The following is an 18,144-nucleotide window of genomic DNA, read 5'->3' on the forward strand; positions in this document are numbered from 1 at the left end:
AGCGGAGTCAGTCGTGGGATGGGGAGAACAGTGCAAATCCCCATTTTTTGCTTCTGCTCGTCTATTCTGCTCAGACTTCTAACCAGCAACACTGGTCTCCAGCTGCCACAAGGAGCCCACAGCACTGGGCCTGAAATGACAGGTATTGGAGCTTCAGCTGGTATAAAGCCTGCCAATCTCCAGTGATTTTACTGCAGCTTGGTGGCTGAACACAAGCCGAAGACCTGGCCCTTCATTATAAAAATTATTGTGCTCTGTTAGTTCTGAGGGGAGGGAAGACATCCAAAGAGGAGGGAGGGCTGCAAGGGGATGTCAGGCGAGCCAAGCTGCCTAACGTCATCTGGAGTCGTGCCACGGGCTCCCCATTGTGCCAGAATTTGTCTTTTAATTTGTACTCCTTTTTGGAGTGAGCTTCGGTAAACCACCCACCTTTTGTGCCTCGCTTTACCCGTATATGAACTGCAGAATGATAAACGCTATCTAACCTCCAGGTCAAGGGAAGCTCATAGCTTTTAGCATCCCTAATGATTTGGAAGACTTTCATTTGCTCCTTTGACACATACACAGATATTTAGATAGGTGAGGTACTTTAAGATGTCAATGGCACTTCATTATTTCTGTATCCTGCCCATGATGGGTGTGCAGCAGAGCAGCCATAGCTATACACCTGGGTAGATGGACTGAGAGACAGCATCAGCTTGTTCTAGCTATTGCTATTTACTGTGCAAACAGAGACTTTACTTGGAATATCTAGATATTTTACAAAATAAGCCTCAGTAGTTCCCAGGAATATTGTCAACTCAGATAAATGAGTATCTCCACTCCTTTCCACGTGACTTTCACTGAAAACAAGATCCCTCTTCCTGACCTGAGTAATGTGGGGTAAATCACAATGGGAATTTCTGCCAGGGACATCTTTGTCCCACAATTTCACTATCCGTGTCCTACTCAGAAATTACCATCTATTTTTGAAGCCTGTAAAAATGAAAGGTCTTCAGCCTTTTTGGAACATTTCTACCAGTTTCGTCCAGACCAGCTTCATTTTGTTATGCCCCAAATGGAGATACACTGTGGAAGAGCTGGCAGATGGACAAAAGAGGAGCATAATGCATAACTTTATTGTGGCCCTCGCCACACAAGCACATCCCCAGAAGCCCCAAGGCTGCTCCTTTGCTTACATAAACATAGCTGATGGTTGTGTTCACTGCAGATCTCTCCCCTGCTTTCATGGTAAGTCTCAAATGAATTACTTAGTTGCAAAGGAAAATACTAGCACTTTCTTATATTTTTCTTCATATATGACTTTTTTTGTTTTGTTTTTTTGGTGCCCCCATCTTTCATTTCTTTACTGTTATTCCTTCTACTCACAACCCTGTTTCAAACTCCATTTCCCAGCCATTCAATTTCTGATCTCTTTTTAAATGCTTCTCTTCTACTCCAGCCATAGGCAACTTGGAAAAGTCATTCTTGTACAAATCATTCTCTTATTGCCCAGTTACCCATCAGGGCAAAGGTCTGCAACAGGCCAGGCTCCATCTTCTTGCCCCACTCAGCTGGGTAGCAGTACGGATACCTGCCCTTGCGACCCTGCAGCGTTTCATATTTCGGTGGCCAGAAAGCTGCTGCAGCACAGCAACCACCACCAAGGCTCACAGCCCAACCTACCTACGGGCTGCTGCCTAAAAGCATAGCCTTGGTCTCATTTCGGATGCCAGTCTCACACCGTGCCCTTCCCACGTGTTGGCTTCCATAGCCACACCATAAGCTGGGTCAAGAAAATGCCCTGACTGATAATTAAGCACTCCCGAAAGTTGACTTTTGGGGGTCAGGCTGCTGCTGCTCAGGATTCTTCCTCAGGCACCTGGCTGCATGCTTGGGGCTGCATCGAGACTGGGGTCTCCCCCCTTCTCTCTGCAAACAGCTTTTTGCTGGTGGGCTCCTGTTGGTGGGGAAATTGTGAGCGGCACAGCTCTACCCTTTGCTGTGAGTTGTCCATACGTTTGCCAGGAGATTTGGAAGAGAACTCCCCTGTCTTATTGCTGTGTTTCACTGAAATGGTTCCAATTTTGCAACGCTTGGTCTGTAGTACTAATGTGTGAGGCCCCGGCTCCAACATCTTAAACCATGACCCTCCCAGATGAAGAACTGTAAGAAGACAGCTTGCATAGCTAAAACTCAAAGAAAACCCCTTTAAAAATATTTTTTTTTTTTCCATTTAGAAAGTGACAAAATGAGCTCTACTTTAGTAGGTGGAGCAATGATACTACCATTATAATTAAAACACTGTTACTGCTTATCATTTATAGAAGGGATGTTAAATAGATCCAGAATGCAAAGTTACCTTGCAGAAAATTTAGACCTATGCAGAGGGGCTGAAAAGGTTTCCAAATCAGACCAAAATTTTGTGACTTCAAAATTGGCAATGGATTAAAAATTGCCTCCAATTTGATTTAGAACAACCAACGTATTTACAATAATTCATTTGGATAATGTTTATCAATCTCATTTGAGCTTCTCATGTTAAATATGATGTGTTAGCTGGTATATTTAATATAAAGCATGGTAAGGGTATTTTAATATAGAAAGAAAATGAAAACACGATAAAGTCAAAACAATTTTATCTTATATCAAAACAAAATGTTTTGATACTATTAAAATAAATCAAGAAAGTAAAAATGAAATGTTTTGACTTTTTCTTGTTAAAAATATTTGTCAGAATTGACACATTCTTGCAAAACATTTGGATTTTGACAAACAGAATTCTTTTTTACAGAAGAATTGTTTCACTGAGCTCTAATTAAAAACTGGCTAACTCGCAGATCTCAAAAAATAGTTGTCAGCAGTGAATTATTACTGTGCATCAGATATATGGTGAAAGGGATCAGTTTATGGCCCAGTGCTGTTTAATATTACCATCTGTGATCCTGAAATGAATATAAAAGCACTTTTGACAAATTTCGAGGTAATAAGGAGTTTGGCAGAGTGGCCGGGGCCATCGTAGTGTGATGGGGATCACCTTGGGAGACTGGTGACTCAAACATCACACGTTTTAAATCAGGAAAATCTAGACCTTGGCCCCATGAACAAAGATGCCAACTCTGCTGCCTGAAGGCAACTCTGCCTTGGCAGGAAGGGATCTATGAGTTTTAAATCGATAAATAACTAAGCAGTAAATGAAAGCAGGGGAGAAACAAGTAGGATACTAAGAGTGGACCAATAGTGGAATATGATGTCCCACTCTGGTATCAGCAGTGTAAAACTGTAAGCGTGGAAAAGTGCGATGAGGAAAGTATTTATAAGCTGGAGTTAGTGTGCTTCATTGTTTTGCCTGTCAGAAAGAAGACTGAAAGGTGATGGGGGAAAAATGAGATAAAAAGGTCACTTTTTTTAAGCAGAGAGTTATAAAAAGGAATTTAAGGCAGACGTTCAGAGGAAAAATGAAGCAACTGTTTTTACTGATGAGTCTGACCATAGGAACATGGTACCTGTCAAAGCAGCAAACTTGCCATTTTGGGCTCTCTTTAAATGAAGATTGGCTGGTTTACTGAAGGCACAAGTTATTTTGGCTCAGCCTAGCTGTAGGGGGAAAAAATTTATATAACCTGAGTTACAGAAAAGATCAGAGCATTCTATTAATATCCACTACATTTAAAATGCATGTGATTCTACACATTAATTATTTGTACATGGTAGATTATCTGAAGATAGCCAGGAAATTGTCAGTGAATCTTAAATTATGCTGAAAATCATGAATTTATAATCAACATTTTCAACACTCACTGAAGGTGGATGTTTGGATTTAAAATACTGTCCCGGACATAATTTCACAAAAGCATTTCCAACTTTCAACATTTTGGTACTAACTCTAATTAAACTGAGTTTTTAACCTCTGTTTTAGGGGAGGAAGAAGAGAGCCGATCTAGAATCACTGCCCTGATGACAGGGAGACTCACGCAGATGCAAGAGAGATACTTGCTTTCCTTCCCAATTCAAAGCTTACTTCATGCTTCATACATTGCCCAAGATCTCAGGAAATTTTCAGCAAACAGAACATAATTGTATAAACATTTCATTCTCAGTGAGCACCATTTTCTCAGAAAAAGATATATTTGAAAAGCTTGATCAATTTAGTATCTGTGTTTAATTCCTGTTCATGCTACAAAACTCATTGTGTGAAGCTAGGTTTGTAATTTATATTTCTATTATGTTCTTTTCTACTGGTAAAATGGGAATACGACCTTCCTCTACTTTTATTTCTATTTTAAGGTCCTTGGGCAGAAGACTGTCACTTCCCTTGTGTGTGTATATTTACACACAAAGTAAAAAGCAAAACAGTTTTGGATGTCAGCTCATTTGTAGCATAGATAATGTTTGTTCTTCTATTGCTCTATTTAAAAAATATAGTCAACAGTTAGGAAGTGCAACTCAGAGTTATTATCTGCCATACAGGACTTGAATATTATATATTTAAATAAAACATTGAATTATTTGAAGGAATGGAATTATTTTATGCCATGTGTTTCTTCGCAGAACAATATGACAGTAAGATAACATTTTGCAATTTCAGATCATTTCCCATGGCAAGGAAATTATATTTGCCAGCCAGCTGGTTTTTTTCTCCATTTAATGTACACATGATAGATACTGGTTAGGACTGATGTTTTTACTAGAACATAGTTCACAACTAAGTCTAATAACTGATACAATCATAGAAAATCATGTATCAGCTTCTGGTATTTTCAGCTCTCAAAATCTAATCATGCCTTTCAGTGTTAGAAATCTTTATTTTGCTTCTAGAGTAAGATGGTTTTTAATGAATTTAATTACATGTTATGATAACACATTATACAATATATAGAATGTAATACATAGTAACAGACACAATGTAGCATACAGAATAATGTATATTCTTTGATAATATATTAATAGGTTTAATAATATTTAATATATTTATAATAATATTTAATATATTTATAACTATATTAAGTTTACATTGGTTGTATTAACTTTCTTATAGAGAATTATGTATAAATAAAGGGATTTGCTTGTTTTAATTGTGACAGTAGCAGCTGTTTTTGTGTCTGACACAGGGGGCTCTTGCCATTGTTTATCAGTACCTAAGACAAATCTAGGACTTCGGCAATCTAAACACGCAAAATACAGCAGAAAAAGAGAAATAGAGAAACCAAGATTGGCCCAAATCAGGTTAGTTAATAGGTCAGTAGCAGAGCAAGATATTAAACTGAAGCAGTTGCTCAGACAGATACGCGTGTTCCTGCTAGTCAGCCCACCTGTTAATATGTATATTTGTTCACAGCCCAAAGGAAGATTTGAAGCAGCAGTAGTACCCCATTTGGTCCAGCATTATGAAACATAACATAGCAACAATAACATTACCCAGTGGCAAAGTTTAAAATATCACTTATTTTTGCCACTCAGAGTTATTCTCCACCTGCAATATCCTAACACAAGCATGTACTTCTCAAGTGAAGCAGCCATAAATCAGGATACTGAATGACACAACTTTCAAAACCTTGGCATGAAGTGATCTCAGTAGCCTCCATCTCACCAATTCATTGATGCAATCCATGTATTAATTTCTTACAAGCTGAATTTCTCAGCCATCTCCCCGTGCCAGTTTTCACTGGCCTCCCTCGCTGAGGACCAGGTTATACAAAGTAAGAGGTAATAATTACAGCTCTCTCGCCACCCCACCCCCCCCCCGGAACAGGTAATAACCAGCAACTTATTAAAATCTCTGTCTTTCTGATTCACAATACATAAAGCCAACTGCAGCACATTCTGCTAGTCTTAGCCATAGAAAATAGGCTAGGAGGAATTCTGCAATGCTACACTGCACCTCAAGCCAAAAACAGATAAATATTGAGAGAAACTCTTTTATCCCAAATATTCTTGCTTTATTTGAGGTGACCTATGAGGTTACTTTTTGCCTTTCTATTTCCTTCTCAAACTTCTGCATAATCAGCTGGGCTAGGTAACGTTTGGGCACAGATCTTCAGATTCATGTTAGCACAACACAAATAGCAGCAGTTGAGTTTTATTCAAAGAGTAGTTCTGGGACTAAATGTGCACGCACACTGGAGAACTATCTCCTCCATGCATTTTATATTTTTTCCTCTCATTTTTTTTGCCTATCAAGTCCTAAGCAGTTGAAATGAACCCTACCTCTAATCAATAAATACACTTCCAAAACATGAAGCTCAGAACTTGCAAGTAGACCTGGTTTTGGGACACTGTAGCAAACTGCCTTGAACACTGCTGGATCTCCAATTAGACATTCAAACAAAAATATCCCCAATTCACTATTGCTTTTGACAATACATGCCAGAGAAACAAAGTAAATGAACTATAACACCTTCATAAGGAGGCCTCCATTTTTTTCTCAGCTGCAAGCTGATTATTTGCAGCAAACCTCCAATATATTCTTGCCTCTCTATTCAACATCTTCTCCTCATCTTGGGTGCTCCCTTTATTTCATGCCTCCATTTTTTAGCCCCCCACTTGCCTACCGTGTCAGTACACCTTTTCATTAATCACTCTTTTTTCCATTCTTTTCCCATAATCCTTCCCTCATCTTTCTCCTCCATGGTGCTATCTTCGCCTCTCAGAGAGGCACACTCTTCCTTCTGATCCCTGCAAATGAAGATCCCTTCTTTTACCCTTCCCTCTATATACCACTACCTTAGACAATGACTCCGTTTTAACCACAAACATTACTATTCACATATATTAAGATTAGGGTAAAGCATTTTCTTGGTTTAGTGCATAAGATACAGAAAATACTTTTTCATTGTTGCGCAGCATTATTAGACACAATTTGATTAGTTTTGTTTGTTTTGACCTGCTTTTGAAATCCTGGTACTAATCAGCATCTGCAGTGAGAGACTGCACTATTTGGGCCAGAGTTATGAGTCATCGTGCATTTCTAGTACACACAACAGGGAAAAGCTTTTGTTTCTTGTAAAATTCTACCAGTCTGACACCTGTGTGACAACTTAATTCATCCACCTCTGCAAGTTAGTCAGCTCCACTTTTATACAGAGGAAGTATGAACAAGCTGCAAGACAGTTCAGTGCAGATAAAACATCACCACTGACTAGTTACCAGAATTGCTAAATCTGGACAAGCGCACCGGGACAGTCAGGAACCCGATCCTCCTTCCCTAGCTTTTAGACACATCCAGTTGCACAATCCAAAGGAGTAAAGACTAGCCAGTAGATCACTAGTCATCATTTTTCCAAGCCTGAAAGTAAGTTTTACCTTAAAAGCTTAACCGATTTTTGTAACAAGAGACAGAGGAAGCCCAGTGAGTCCATCTTAAGAGGCCAGATCAACGCTGTACCTTGGAGCAACTCAAGTTTGGTAGGTGAGACCCATTTCAGTCCCCACCAGCTCCCACAAGAGCTCTCACAGTATTACCACAGCCCAGAGAAAAGTGGGGCAGCAGCTGCTTACAAGCTGAAGCTTCAGACCAACTTTCAGAGAGCATCTTAAGTATTTAAAAGGTCAAATAAACAAGGGGGTTTTGATCACTCCCTCCATGGTCTTTTCTTGTTGCTATTTTACTGAGAAAATCTGGGGAAAACATGCTGCTGTTTTTATAGTGCAACACGATTGGCAAACCCCCACTTTAGAGAAGTGTAGGTTGTAGCACGCATGACTAACGATTAATGATGCTCATTAAAAAAATGAAGTTCTGATGAAATTCATTAATGCTTGGCTTGAGTCTTGCTAACAGTTATGCAACATTAAGAGCAAGGCAATTACAGATCTTGGCTGCAACTCATTGAGAGATAAAAGAATACCCTTTTCCCTGTTTAACTCAATGTATGACACGCAGTACTACAAAAATAAGCTGTCTTGAAAAAGCTTCTTCAACAATGAGACACAGTCTGCAGCTCCATTGCCACCTGCGGGTAAGTGCTGGAGTCTGTCATCCCACTCGATTTCCCAGGGCACAGAGAAATAAAGGTATCAACAGAAATTAACGACAATAACGAGCCATGCTTCTGACTTGCCTCAGTCAGTCATTTGCAGTAGACACCACCTTCGGCCTCTCACGTGACTGCTATTATTTGAACAATTTTATGTATTGCTCCTTTCACACTCCTAGAAGTTTAAAAACCAGATGAGCAGCTTGCTTCTAAATAGCGGAGCAAGAGACCAGGATAAGGATGAACTGCAGATTAATTGTAGGGAATATTAACAGGGAATCGGAAGCAGCTTACGTCTGGAGTCTCAAGGAAGGCTTCCAAAAGAGTGTGTGACAAGACGTTCGCACTCCTGTCTCAAAGCCAGTTCCTGATGAAAGAAATGTTTTTGCCGCTACATGTCAGCAATCAAAGCACACTGTGGGGCTTTAAAAAAAAAAGCCTTCTCTACCTGTTCAGTGGCAAGTGCCAATTCCGAAAGAGAACTGTCCGCAGTGCACACCTGTGGGTGTGCATAAGAGATTCCAGTGCACTCTCACTACAGCTTGACTCTGCAGTGCTAATGGAAATAAAGCCTTCTATTTTATGTATCTATTAGCCTGTAAACATCCTATATAACATGAATCAGCTTTCTATTGTTATTAAGGGTAAATGTGCTATTTTGAATTCACTCAGGGAAACTCCTAGAAATGCACATTTTATATAGTTGACATTTCAATACATTATGTATTGGAGTCCACTACACATGCCATTGTTCTCCCTCCTATTTTATGTCTCTCATTTACTCTATCTTGAGGAAAATAAATAACCTATTCAGGACCATATTTTCTGGGGTAGCCTCAAAAAAACCTCTTCCTTACTTCCCACGAACAACTTCTAGCTCAGTAAGAGCTTGCTCTATTTTCTGGCCAAGTTGTAAATGAAGGATTTTCACCCAGGGAAGAAAAGAAAGATCCCATGTTACAACATATTATTTCACCAGCACAGGAGATCTCCTTTTCGCTGCAATTACAACAGTGAACAAAGAATAGCCACAACTTAGCTCTGTGGAAAGTTCTGAGGATTTGGGCAGTGGACGCCAGAGAAACACCATCTCTTGGCTCTAAGCAGCAGCAGTTCAGTAGGGGTGAGTAACCCTAGATAACCAGTCATAGTCTGAATATTTTCTATTAAATTGAAAAACAATTCAACTCACCCATTCTGTAGTAGTAGTACTTCAGCAGCAAAAAGCTCCATGGAAATAGGCCCCGTGTTTAGGTCAAGAGCCAGCAACAGAGTGTTTTGAGAATCATGAGCTACCAAAGTTGTGCATATAGAGAATCACTCTGTGATCATTACACTTCCAGAAAACAGAGTTAAAAGGTGGAGGCCTTGCAAATTAAGAAGGAAATACATACAAAAACCTACTTCAGCAAAGACATACAGGCTCAAGTCTCCAGAGTCCTACAATGCTGGGTCAATGCTTTTTCATAGTCTAAAGGTTACTCTACTTTTGCACTCAACAGAACTTTTAAGGTTTTGCTTTATTTGCTTGTTGCCTGTCCCTTACTACACATACACAAACTCTGATAACACCTTAATCAAGCCCACTATGAACAAGACCAAAATTTTGTATTTGGTATATGCAGGAAATGCCCATTTTCAGTGACACGGATGGCAGGGCACGGATTTTGGCCCAAGGAATGTTTTCCTCAAATTCACTGCGGGCAACTGCACAGGGTTAACTCAAGCCCACATAAAATCTGTATCATGGTGAAATCGTTCTCTTTAGGGTGCACAGTCACGATGAAGGAAGCAGAGTTTTGTTGATGTACATCAAAACATTCCAGTTAACCCCCAAGCAAGTATTTAACATTGTGCCACTAGCACTGGATGCAAAGCCTTTCCTCAGCGTCATGGATCAGCCTATAAAATAGGTCCCCCGTAGTTAACATGGCCTTTATTGTGCACAAATTAAACTTCAGAGCAGCCAAACTTCACATGCTTTCCTCCATTTCCTCAATGGTAGTGATCCCTCCTGACAGCCATGTTCCATCTAATTCCTGCCTCCCAGATGTGACATTTCAGTGGTCAATGACCAAGCCTATTTAATACGCAAAACTGTTAGAAGACTTAACTTTGTGCAAGCCAAATACTGGCTCAAAGTATTTATTTTTAGCTGGGTTGTTAATCCCAGAAAGAGGTATACATTTGAACACAAGTCAAAAGCCTTTAAGAACTCTGAAGTATTCCATATCAGGTGCTTTCAAACCTGGGGAAAGCAAAATCATCACAATATATGCTAACAGTGCCATTAGAAACAAACTTTATTGTTGCAGTTTGAAATTATTTACACAATATAAATCTCTTTGAAAGGTACATTACTTCATTTAATCAGTGGTAGAAGGCCTTATAATAGCTTCAATAACATTTAGTTCAAAAGAAATACAATTCACTCTAATGGATAAATGATGCATCTAAACTCCACAACACACAAGAAGGGTCATGGGGACCTTTTTGGGGGGTGACAGTGCTGGAAGATGACAAAAGCTTATTTGTAAATTGAGCTTATTTTATTCACAGGACATAAATGGACTCTTGTTTAAAAGAGCACTGAAAAATAAGCAGTAACAAAAAAATGACACAAAACGGAATATATCCCTAATATGCTATGGCCCTGTTTCTGCAAGTATTTAAAGGTTTTTAGATAGCTGGATTAAGAGGCTTGAGATAGAGAAAGATTGGATACATTCTCGGTGCTGAGACTATTCAAAGCACTTGTGTACAAAGCAGCATTATTAACTACCACAGACTGCATCTGAGATACAAAATGTTAAAAAGAACATTTCTACAAAAAAAAAAAAAACCAAACTTTCACACACTGAAGACTTGACACCTACCATTTTTTTTAATAACACTTAAGAATTACTACTACCAAAAGCTTAGAAACATATACTTTTTTCCAGTTTGCATTGCATTTTATGGCATTCTATACGACATTTTTATGTTTCTCTTCCATAGTCTCTTATCTTGTGTTTTGAATGGATCTCTATGTGGGGAAAAAAAACAAAAAACCCACTTAACATAGAAAAAACACAGTTGCAATACAACAAAAATAGGCTGGTGCAGTACCTGAAGCTATTTCAGCATTTATTTTCAAAGTTTATTAGATTTCAAGTAACTTGTTTGCTTTCTAAACATTCACACAACTTTTAATTTCCACCAAGTTTTCTCTGTGTCATCTCTCTATAAATATCAAATCAAACATATTTGGGAAGTCCATGAATTAAGTTGCACACCATAGGCAACCAGAGACAGGAGCTCAACTATTTTAGAAGGCTACAGAAACAGCTAATGTAAAACCTTGAACCAGAAGTTTGGTCAACTGGTGAAGTCTGGCCAGTTCCAAGATCGTAACAGGCTTCAGGGCCATTTCAGTCAGTTTTCTGACATTTCACAATAATAATAAAACCCTTTAATAAAATAATCTCATGCAGACCACCACCTACACTATTAAATACACAGAAAAGCCCAACACACACTTAAGTGTTGCAAATTGATCAACACCATAGGGATTTTTTTTAATAACCTTTTGGAACATTTCTTCCTTCTCTCCACCCAGGTTGACTGGTTTCCAAATCACAGGAACTTAATCTCTACAGATCAGACCAACTGGAAAAGTCACTTTAAAGAAAAATTCAAACCAATGCTTTTTCCAGTGTCTCACCACATCACTTAGATGGAGCACCTCCATACACGTGGCACATGCAAACATTTCACACATTTTCCTTTCCATTCCAGAGGTCTATAAGCCACAAAGTTTGGTTTCTTCCAACATGTCCCAACTGGATTTGTGTGGTTTCTCACTGCTGAGAGCCCCTTAAAAGTTGTGCAGTTGGCTAACAGAACACCTACCTTGCACAATACCAAAGGTCATGGCTTTTCCCATCTTTCACAACTAATGAAAACAATCAGCTTGCAGCCCACAGTAATAAAAAAAAAAAAAAAAAGGAGGGGGGAAGAATCAGCTGCAAGACTGCTCAACATCAGCCTTGCATGACCTCAAGGTTTGCTCAAATGCTTTGTGTTCTAATACTATAATTACAACCTGCCAGGTGTGGAAGAGATGATAGGAGACGGTAGCCAATTCCAGTAGTTTAGTAATATAGCACACCTCAGAAGGCATCCAAGAACACAGTAAACAACACAAAAACATTAAAACAAAGCAAAAATAGACAGCCACCTCAAACACAGACAGGTAAGATGTGGTCAACCTCCTCTGCGAATTAGAGGAAGGACTACACCAAGCAAGAGATTATATTCCCCCGGGTTATAGAACAAAGTTCTGTTTAATCAGAAAGTTACCTACATTTGTTTTAAGATTTCTTCTGGTAGGAGTAACAAAAGAATATTTTTGTAAGCTTTTGTTAGCTGCCAAAGGCTGTTAAAAAATCTGAACTTCATTTCGAAACAAACTTTACCTTCTACTATTCACTCTTGTCCTTAAACCATGCAAGTAAATAAGCATATCCGATACCTTGCTACATTAAAAGCCCAAGTTTCCATGTGAATTATTTCCCTTTAGTTATATTCAATGAGCCCATCCCTCCTCTTGACTAACACTTCTTTGATAAACTCACTTCCCAGGACCCTAGTAACATAACATGTCAACACTGATAAGCATGCATACCTTTCATCCAGAGCAGGTAAAGCTGACAGGATCTACAAACTGTATCAAGATCAATTTGTCAGATGGACAATGAGATTTACACACCAGTATTTTCCAGCAGAGTTATTAAACACAGCAGTGACAAGAATAAACTAACATCTTGAAGGACACTATGGAGTTCAAAACAGACAGTGAAAGGCAACAGTAATGAAACAGTCAGGCATTTGGGAAAACTATGCTTCATTATGTCTGTGCTTCCAAGATTAAAGGCCTCTTCAGAAAGGGAATTCCTACACAAAAAAATTCTGATGAGAAGTCATGTACTGACTAAATAGAACACAATTTTAGTCCAAAAGGAAATAGTGATGATTAAGCATGGAAAGGAAACTTCTATACTCATGTTTCCCCTAATGAAGTAGGGTTGTGGACACAGGGAGGAGGGGGAGGGAATGGCACACAGGGGAAATACCTCAGTTAAGTTTCAAATAGTCTAAAGGGGCTACCAATAGTTCTAGTGTTGAGGAAAATGACTGGTAGAACTATTTTAGTGATTTGGGCATTTATTATGAACATTTACAAGTTAGCAACTAATCCTATTATAAGGCTATATTAACCAAAAACATTTAAGTTGGGGGACTTCTATCACAACTAACTCAATTGCTGTAACCATGGGAGCGCACACTTTAAGAGTACTTCAATTCAACATGCTTATGTTTAGAAGTCACCAGCATTTGAGAACGTATAGGAAATTTTTAGAAGTTTAAACAATTTTAACAGCTTTCCCTATTCCACAGGTACTACATGTACCTCCGACACAGTTTGCCCTATTATTAGAATAGACTTTCTCTTCATCTTAGTTCTGTACGAATTCCTTTATTCCCAGCATCATTCCCAAGAGCAAGATGTCAGAAAAGCTAACGGGGAAAAAAAGACACCAGACACTCAAGGCTATAAATGGATACCTTAACAAAAAACTATTATGCTCTGTTACAGGTCAATTTAACAAAAGAAGTCCGCACACAGAGTTAAGATTTCTTCTTTACATCAAAATTTCTACAAAATCGGAGAGAATACAATGCAATACACGAGTCCATAAATGCAAGATACAGTACAATTCACACTAATTTACAAATGGTTATTTACACTGTTGTATATACATATACAGTCAGACCTGGTTAATGCAAATTTGGTAAGTCCTTTTTAAAATGCAAACCAAAAGTGTAAACGAAGGAATTTAAAATTATGTGACAAGAGACTAGTTATCATTCAGAAATCTGTAATGCTTAGGTGACCTAAGAAATTAGGCATGGATTAGCCAGATCTGACTGCAGAAATGAGAAGAAAAAAATTCACACTATTCTGCTTTACAAAAGCAACCAGGCCACTATGGTCTATTGACTTGATGCTATTTACGCAAGAATGCCCTTACTAATAATTCTCTTCATATTTACAATATAGGTTTAACTACAGTAAGAATTATTAATTTTGGCATTCGTGCCCTTAGCTTAACATAAAGGCAACAGAATATCTTCTTGGCAAGTCACAGTCAAAACTACTACAGGATGTTTCTAGAGCTCAGTCATTTTCTGTCCTCCTTCAAGTATCTTAACATTTCTATTAAAGAGACTGAGATAAATTAATTGAAACAAGTACATGTTCTCTAGTTCGGTGCTCTAGTACCTAATTTACATTCAGAAGGTCCTGTATTCACAGTTTCAAGCTACCTTATAATCTGCAATGCTATTGCAAACTACTACTTCAAGCTTAACACATCTGTAGATATTCCTTAGCAAGTGAGAATATCTGAGTGCTACTGGCTCAAACGATGTGGAACAAGGCTCAAGGTAACTGGCATTTCATTTTGGAAAATGTTTTACAGTATTTCCTCGGAACTTATCAAGAATTGTTTTAATCTGCACTTGTCTTGAAAGAAAGCTGATGCAAAGCAGCATTTCAGTGTGTAAAATCAACTTCAACATGCAAAATGAGAGCCTCTACCAGTACTGCAAAGTCAACCACTGCAACCTGTGATGATCCTTGTGCTTCTTCAAAGTGGCTCAGGAAAAGCTTGCAGTATTTACTATCTGCTTCAAAGTGCTTTTATGGGATTCAGTGGAACTTCACTCCACAAGAATGAGATTGAGCTGCACTCATGAAGAGCTTTGGTTCTGCAGAAGCAAGCTTCCGCTCCTACAGTTATTGCTACTTGAGCTATACAAACAAAAATACTACTGTAAAAAATACACTAACTCCAAACTTAAATAGTACTGGTACCTGAAAAGGGAATGTGTTTTGCCAACTGTTGGAAAAGTTAGGATGTCAAGTGTTAGATTTCCCAAGACCAAGTGAACTTCACAGCCTTTTTCAAATATTTCACAGATACAAAGCAACACTGCCAGAAATAAAGCCACCACTTGAAGAAAATAGTAGTAAGAGTTCAAAAATCTTTATCACTCTTACTTCCAAGCAAATCTTGCTGAACTTAAAGGGACTACTACCAAGACAGCAAGGTATTATTCAACATACGTCAATAACGTCAACAGGGAGAAAGTACAGAAGATTAAAGTCTTCAGTGCTTTCATGAGCTCTAGCAACATCCTTGATAACTGCTACAAAGGAAAACATAAATGTCTATTTTAGCTATTTGTTTCTATTTAACTACCATGAAAATTTGTCCAGTTTAGTAGCCTCCAGCTAACAAATGCTAATGAAAATGGTTACCTAACTTCAAGTTAGAAAAAAATCCCAGTTCTCTCATTTGTATTAGGATTTTTAAGGTTTTGACTGAAGGAAATAAAAAAAAAAAAATTGGAAAGAGAGATGAATATAAACAAGAGGAAAAAAAATCCCAAACCTTGCTTTTGTAAAATAACAGAATGCCATTCAAAATGGTCTTTCAATGTGAAAATTTTTCATTCACATCAATTTTCTTTGTCCTGAATCAATCCAAGCTTTTGTAAAGCACATATGTATATATATGTATGCATGTGTGTATACACATATACACATATATACACAGAGCAGTGTGCCATAAAGCAATTTTGAATAAATATCTTTGCTGGAGTCTGTACAACAGACTCCCCACAATATTTACTCTTCAGGTAAGTTTGTGTTTGCACGTGTATATGCACACACACAGACTTTGTACATGTGGGCACTTATGTGACCAAAGTGCAAAGTTTTTCAGAGTATAGTCAGAGTTGAGTACATGCCTGCCCAACTCCACACTGCATTGTTGGGTTTTATTTGTCTGTTGTGGGTTTCTCCTCCTCCCACCCCCCCCCCCCCCCCCCTTCCAGATTTAAAGCCTCTTTTCCACACGAAATTATACATTGTTTAAGTAAACATTTTCTTTTCAATTCACATTTTGTAATCCAGACCATTCTTGGTATCATAGCTTTAAGAAAAGAAAACGTGTGTGACGATCAAAGCCCCATTGTTCAAGTCATATACTTTTCCATATTATCCTTCAAACTAGAGACTTTGAAAAGTAATTCGCTGCCACAGAAAAAACAAACAAACAAAAAACCCAAAAATACAAAACAAAAAAACCCAGACATACCAGAATCTGCAACTACAGGACCAAGCATTTAAGACTAGAATCCAAGGTTAGAAGATGACAAAGCAGAAAGATGTCAACAATATACGAACTGTAAACCTAAGTGTCTGCTCCCCAGTGCAACAGAATCTCTGTTCACTAATCTTCAGTTCAATAGTCCATTCCGCTAGATACTGCTGAAGCACATCAAATATAGACACCAGAATAGTGTTCAAATTTAGAATCAAGGTTCAAAATGGAATATAGTTTTTGAATAGGGCTCTTTTGCTTTAAAAGTACACTTAATAAACAAGCAGCTTTCCCACACAGAAGTTAGAGATGGTACCTTGTCCATCTAACACTATGATGGTACGTATCCTCAAAGAATCTGATGGCCAACAGAACTTTCGCATTTCTACAGCTTAATGCATCAAGAAGGAAAAATCAAAATGTTATTTATCATTTCAGCAAGCTGGTTGATTCTTATACGAAAGAAAAGTACCATCATATGGAAAGCTACTTTTTTTTTTTTTTTTTTTTTTTAAGAGGGAAAAAAATAAAGATAATCCTAATCTTTTTCCCTGGTTACACCACAGTGGTGATCTCACAAGTCTATTATCACTCATTTTGCTTGTATACATCTAAAACATTAATATTCTCTGACCATGTTTTCTTTAATATAAGTTAATGCAACTTCAATAAAATAAGTTGTTTAAACAAATCCTTTGGAACAACTTCACTGTCTGCACCCAACTTTTACAAAAATGATGAAAGCAGCAATGGAATCATGTTAAACTTGTAATAAATAATTCACATACAACATATGTTAAATTACAGAGAAGGATTAAATTGCCATTTCTACAACTTTTTATAGATTTAGCAAGTTTCTAATCCGTTTTATATCAACAGCAGTACGTATGATCTTCATATTAAATTTAACATTGAAGGACTGTTTAGAGGCATTATTTATAAAGCAAGAACCACCAAGTGAGCATTACAGAACTTCAACAAATGTTTAGCTTTTTTTCAGTATCTATTCTCAGAAAAGATTCAGGGGTTGTCTATCCACTTGGTAAGTTTCTTCCTCTTCATTACTCAGGAAGAGTTAGTGTCATGACCTCCAGCTTCATTTTGAAATACTGGTTAAACCGAACAATTGCATACCTATTCAAAGGAAGAGAGAGATTTCAAGTTAAGAGCAGATAACTCCTTGTACAAAACCAGCCATGCTAGGTGGGACTAGTCAAAAGTCCACCTGCCCCAGTACACTGTTTCCAACATTGACCTTTAGCAGCTGCCAAAGGAAGAAATTAAGAACAGAGCAACCATATTATGGTACTTCCTCAGCACCACCACCCCACTCCCAGCTTGCTACAGTTTGCAAAACAGATGCTGTTCTGGAATTATCAAAGGTGGTGGTTTTGTGTTTAGTAGTTCTTAATAGAGTGTCCAACAACTGACAGCTACAATTCCAGAGAAATCCTATCTTGATCATTACAAGAATGACATTTTATTCAAAACTGACAAGTTTTTAGGTTCTACCACCTGTGCTTTAACTTGGGGTTTTTGTGCCATCTAGTGGTTACTAACAAGTACTTCTACTTGAGAATAATTAGATACAAGAAGAAATTCGTATTTGTCTCATTTACAAAATGACACAACTAAGCCTAGTAAACTGGCTTAGTCTGTGCAAAAAATTCTAAAGTGGGATCTTTTACCAAATGAAATTATTAACTTTATCACCTCGCCCAGTCCCCAATAGAAAGATGAATTCCTCTGCTTGTCAGCATGAAAGACCGTTTAAAAAAATGCCAAAGACATACATCTACACCATTGGCCAGCATCGCAGGAAACAGAACTTAACATTCATTAGCTTTACAAAGACTCTTTCTTTAAAAAAAATTAGGAATTTCCAAGATCAACACTCCATGCAACAAATAGTAAACAAGCCCCTTTGTACAAAACAGCCCCATTTCCTGACTCTTTGTCCTGGTTTTGGCTGGGAT

General features: G+C 38.0%; 1 protein-coding gene across 2 annotated transcripts in view; it reads right to left on the reverse strand.

Annotated features, from left to right (window-relative positions):
• Positions 1-10,240: 10,240 nt before the first annotated feature.
• Positions 10,241-18,144, reverse strand: part of ETNK1 (ethanolamine kinase 1) — a 35,140-nt gene continuing 27,236 nt past the window's right edge. The window contains exons 8-9 of one of the 2 annotated variants that reach the window (XR_003927105.2): positions 10,927-17,302; positions 10,241-10,886 (exon numbers count right to left, since the gene is read on the reverse strand). Coding sequence is in view for 1 of the 2 variants with exons in the window: in XM_030040365.2 (XP_029896225.1) it covers positions 17,230-17,302 (73 nt within the window). In the remaining variant the exon portion in view is untranslated. Of the gene's footprint in view, positions 17,303-18,144 lie in introns of both variants that reach the window. The other variant, XM_030040365.2, reaches the window with a different exon arrangement.

The sequence above is a fragment of the Aquila chrysaetos genome, chromosome 17 (assembly GCF_900496995.4).
Source record: "Aquila chrysaetos chrysaetos chromosome 17, bAquChr1.4, whole genome shotgun sequence".
In the NCBI taxonomy this organism is placed as follows: domain Eukaryota; kingdom Metazoa; phylum Chordata; class Aves; order Accipitriformes; family Accipitridae; genus Aquila; species Aquila chrysaetos.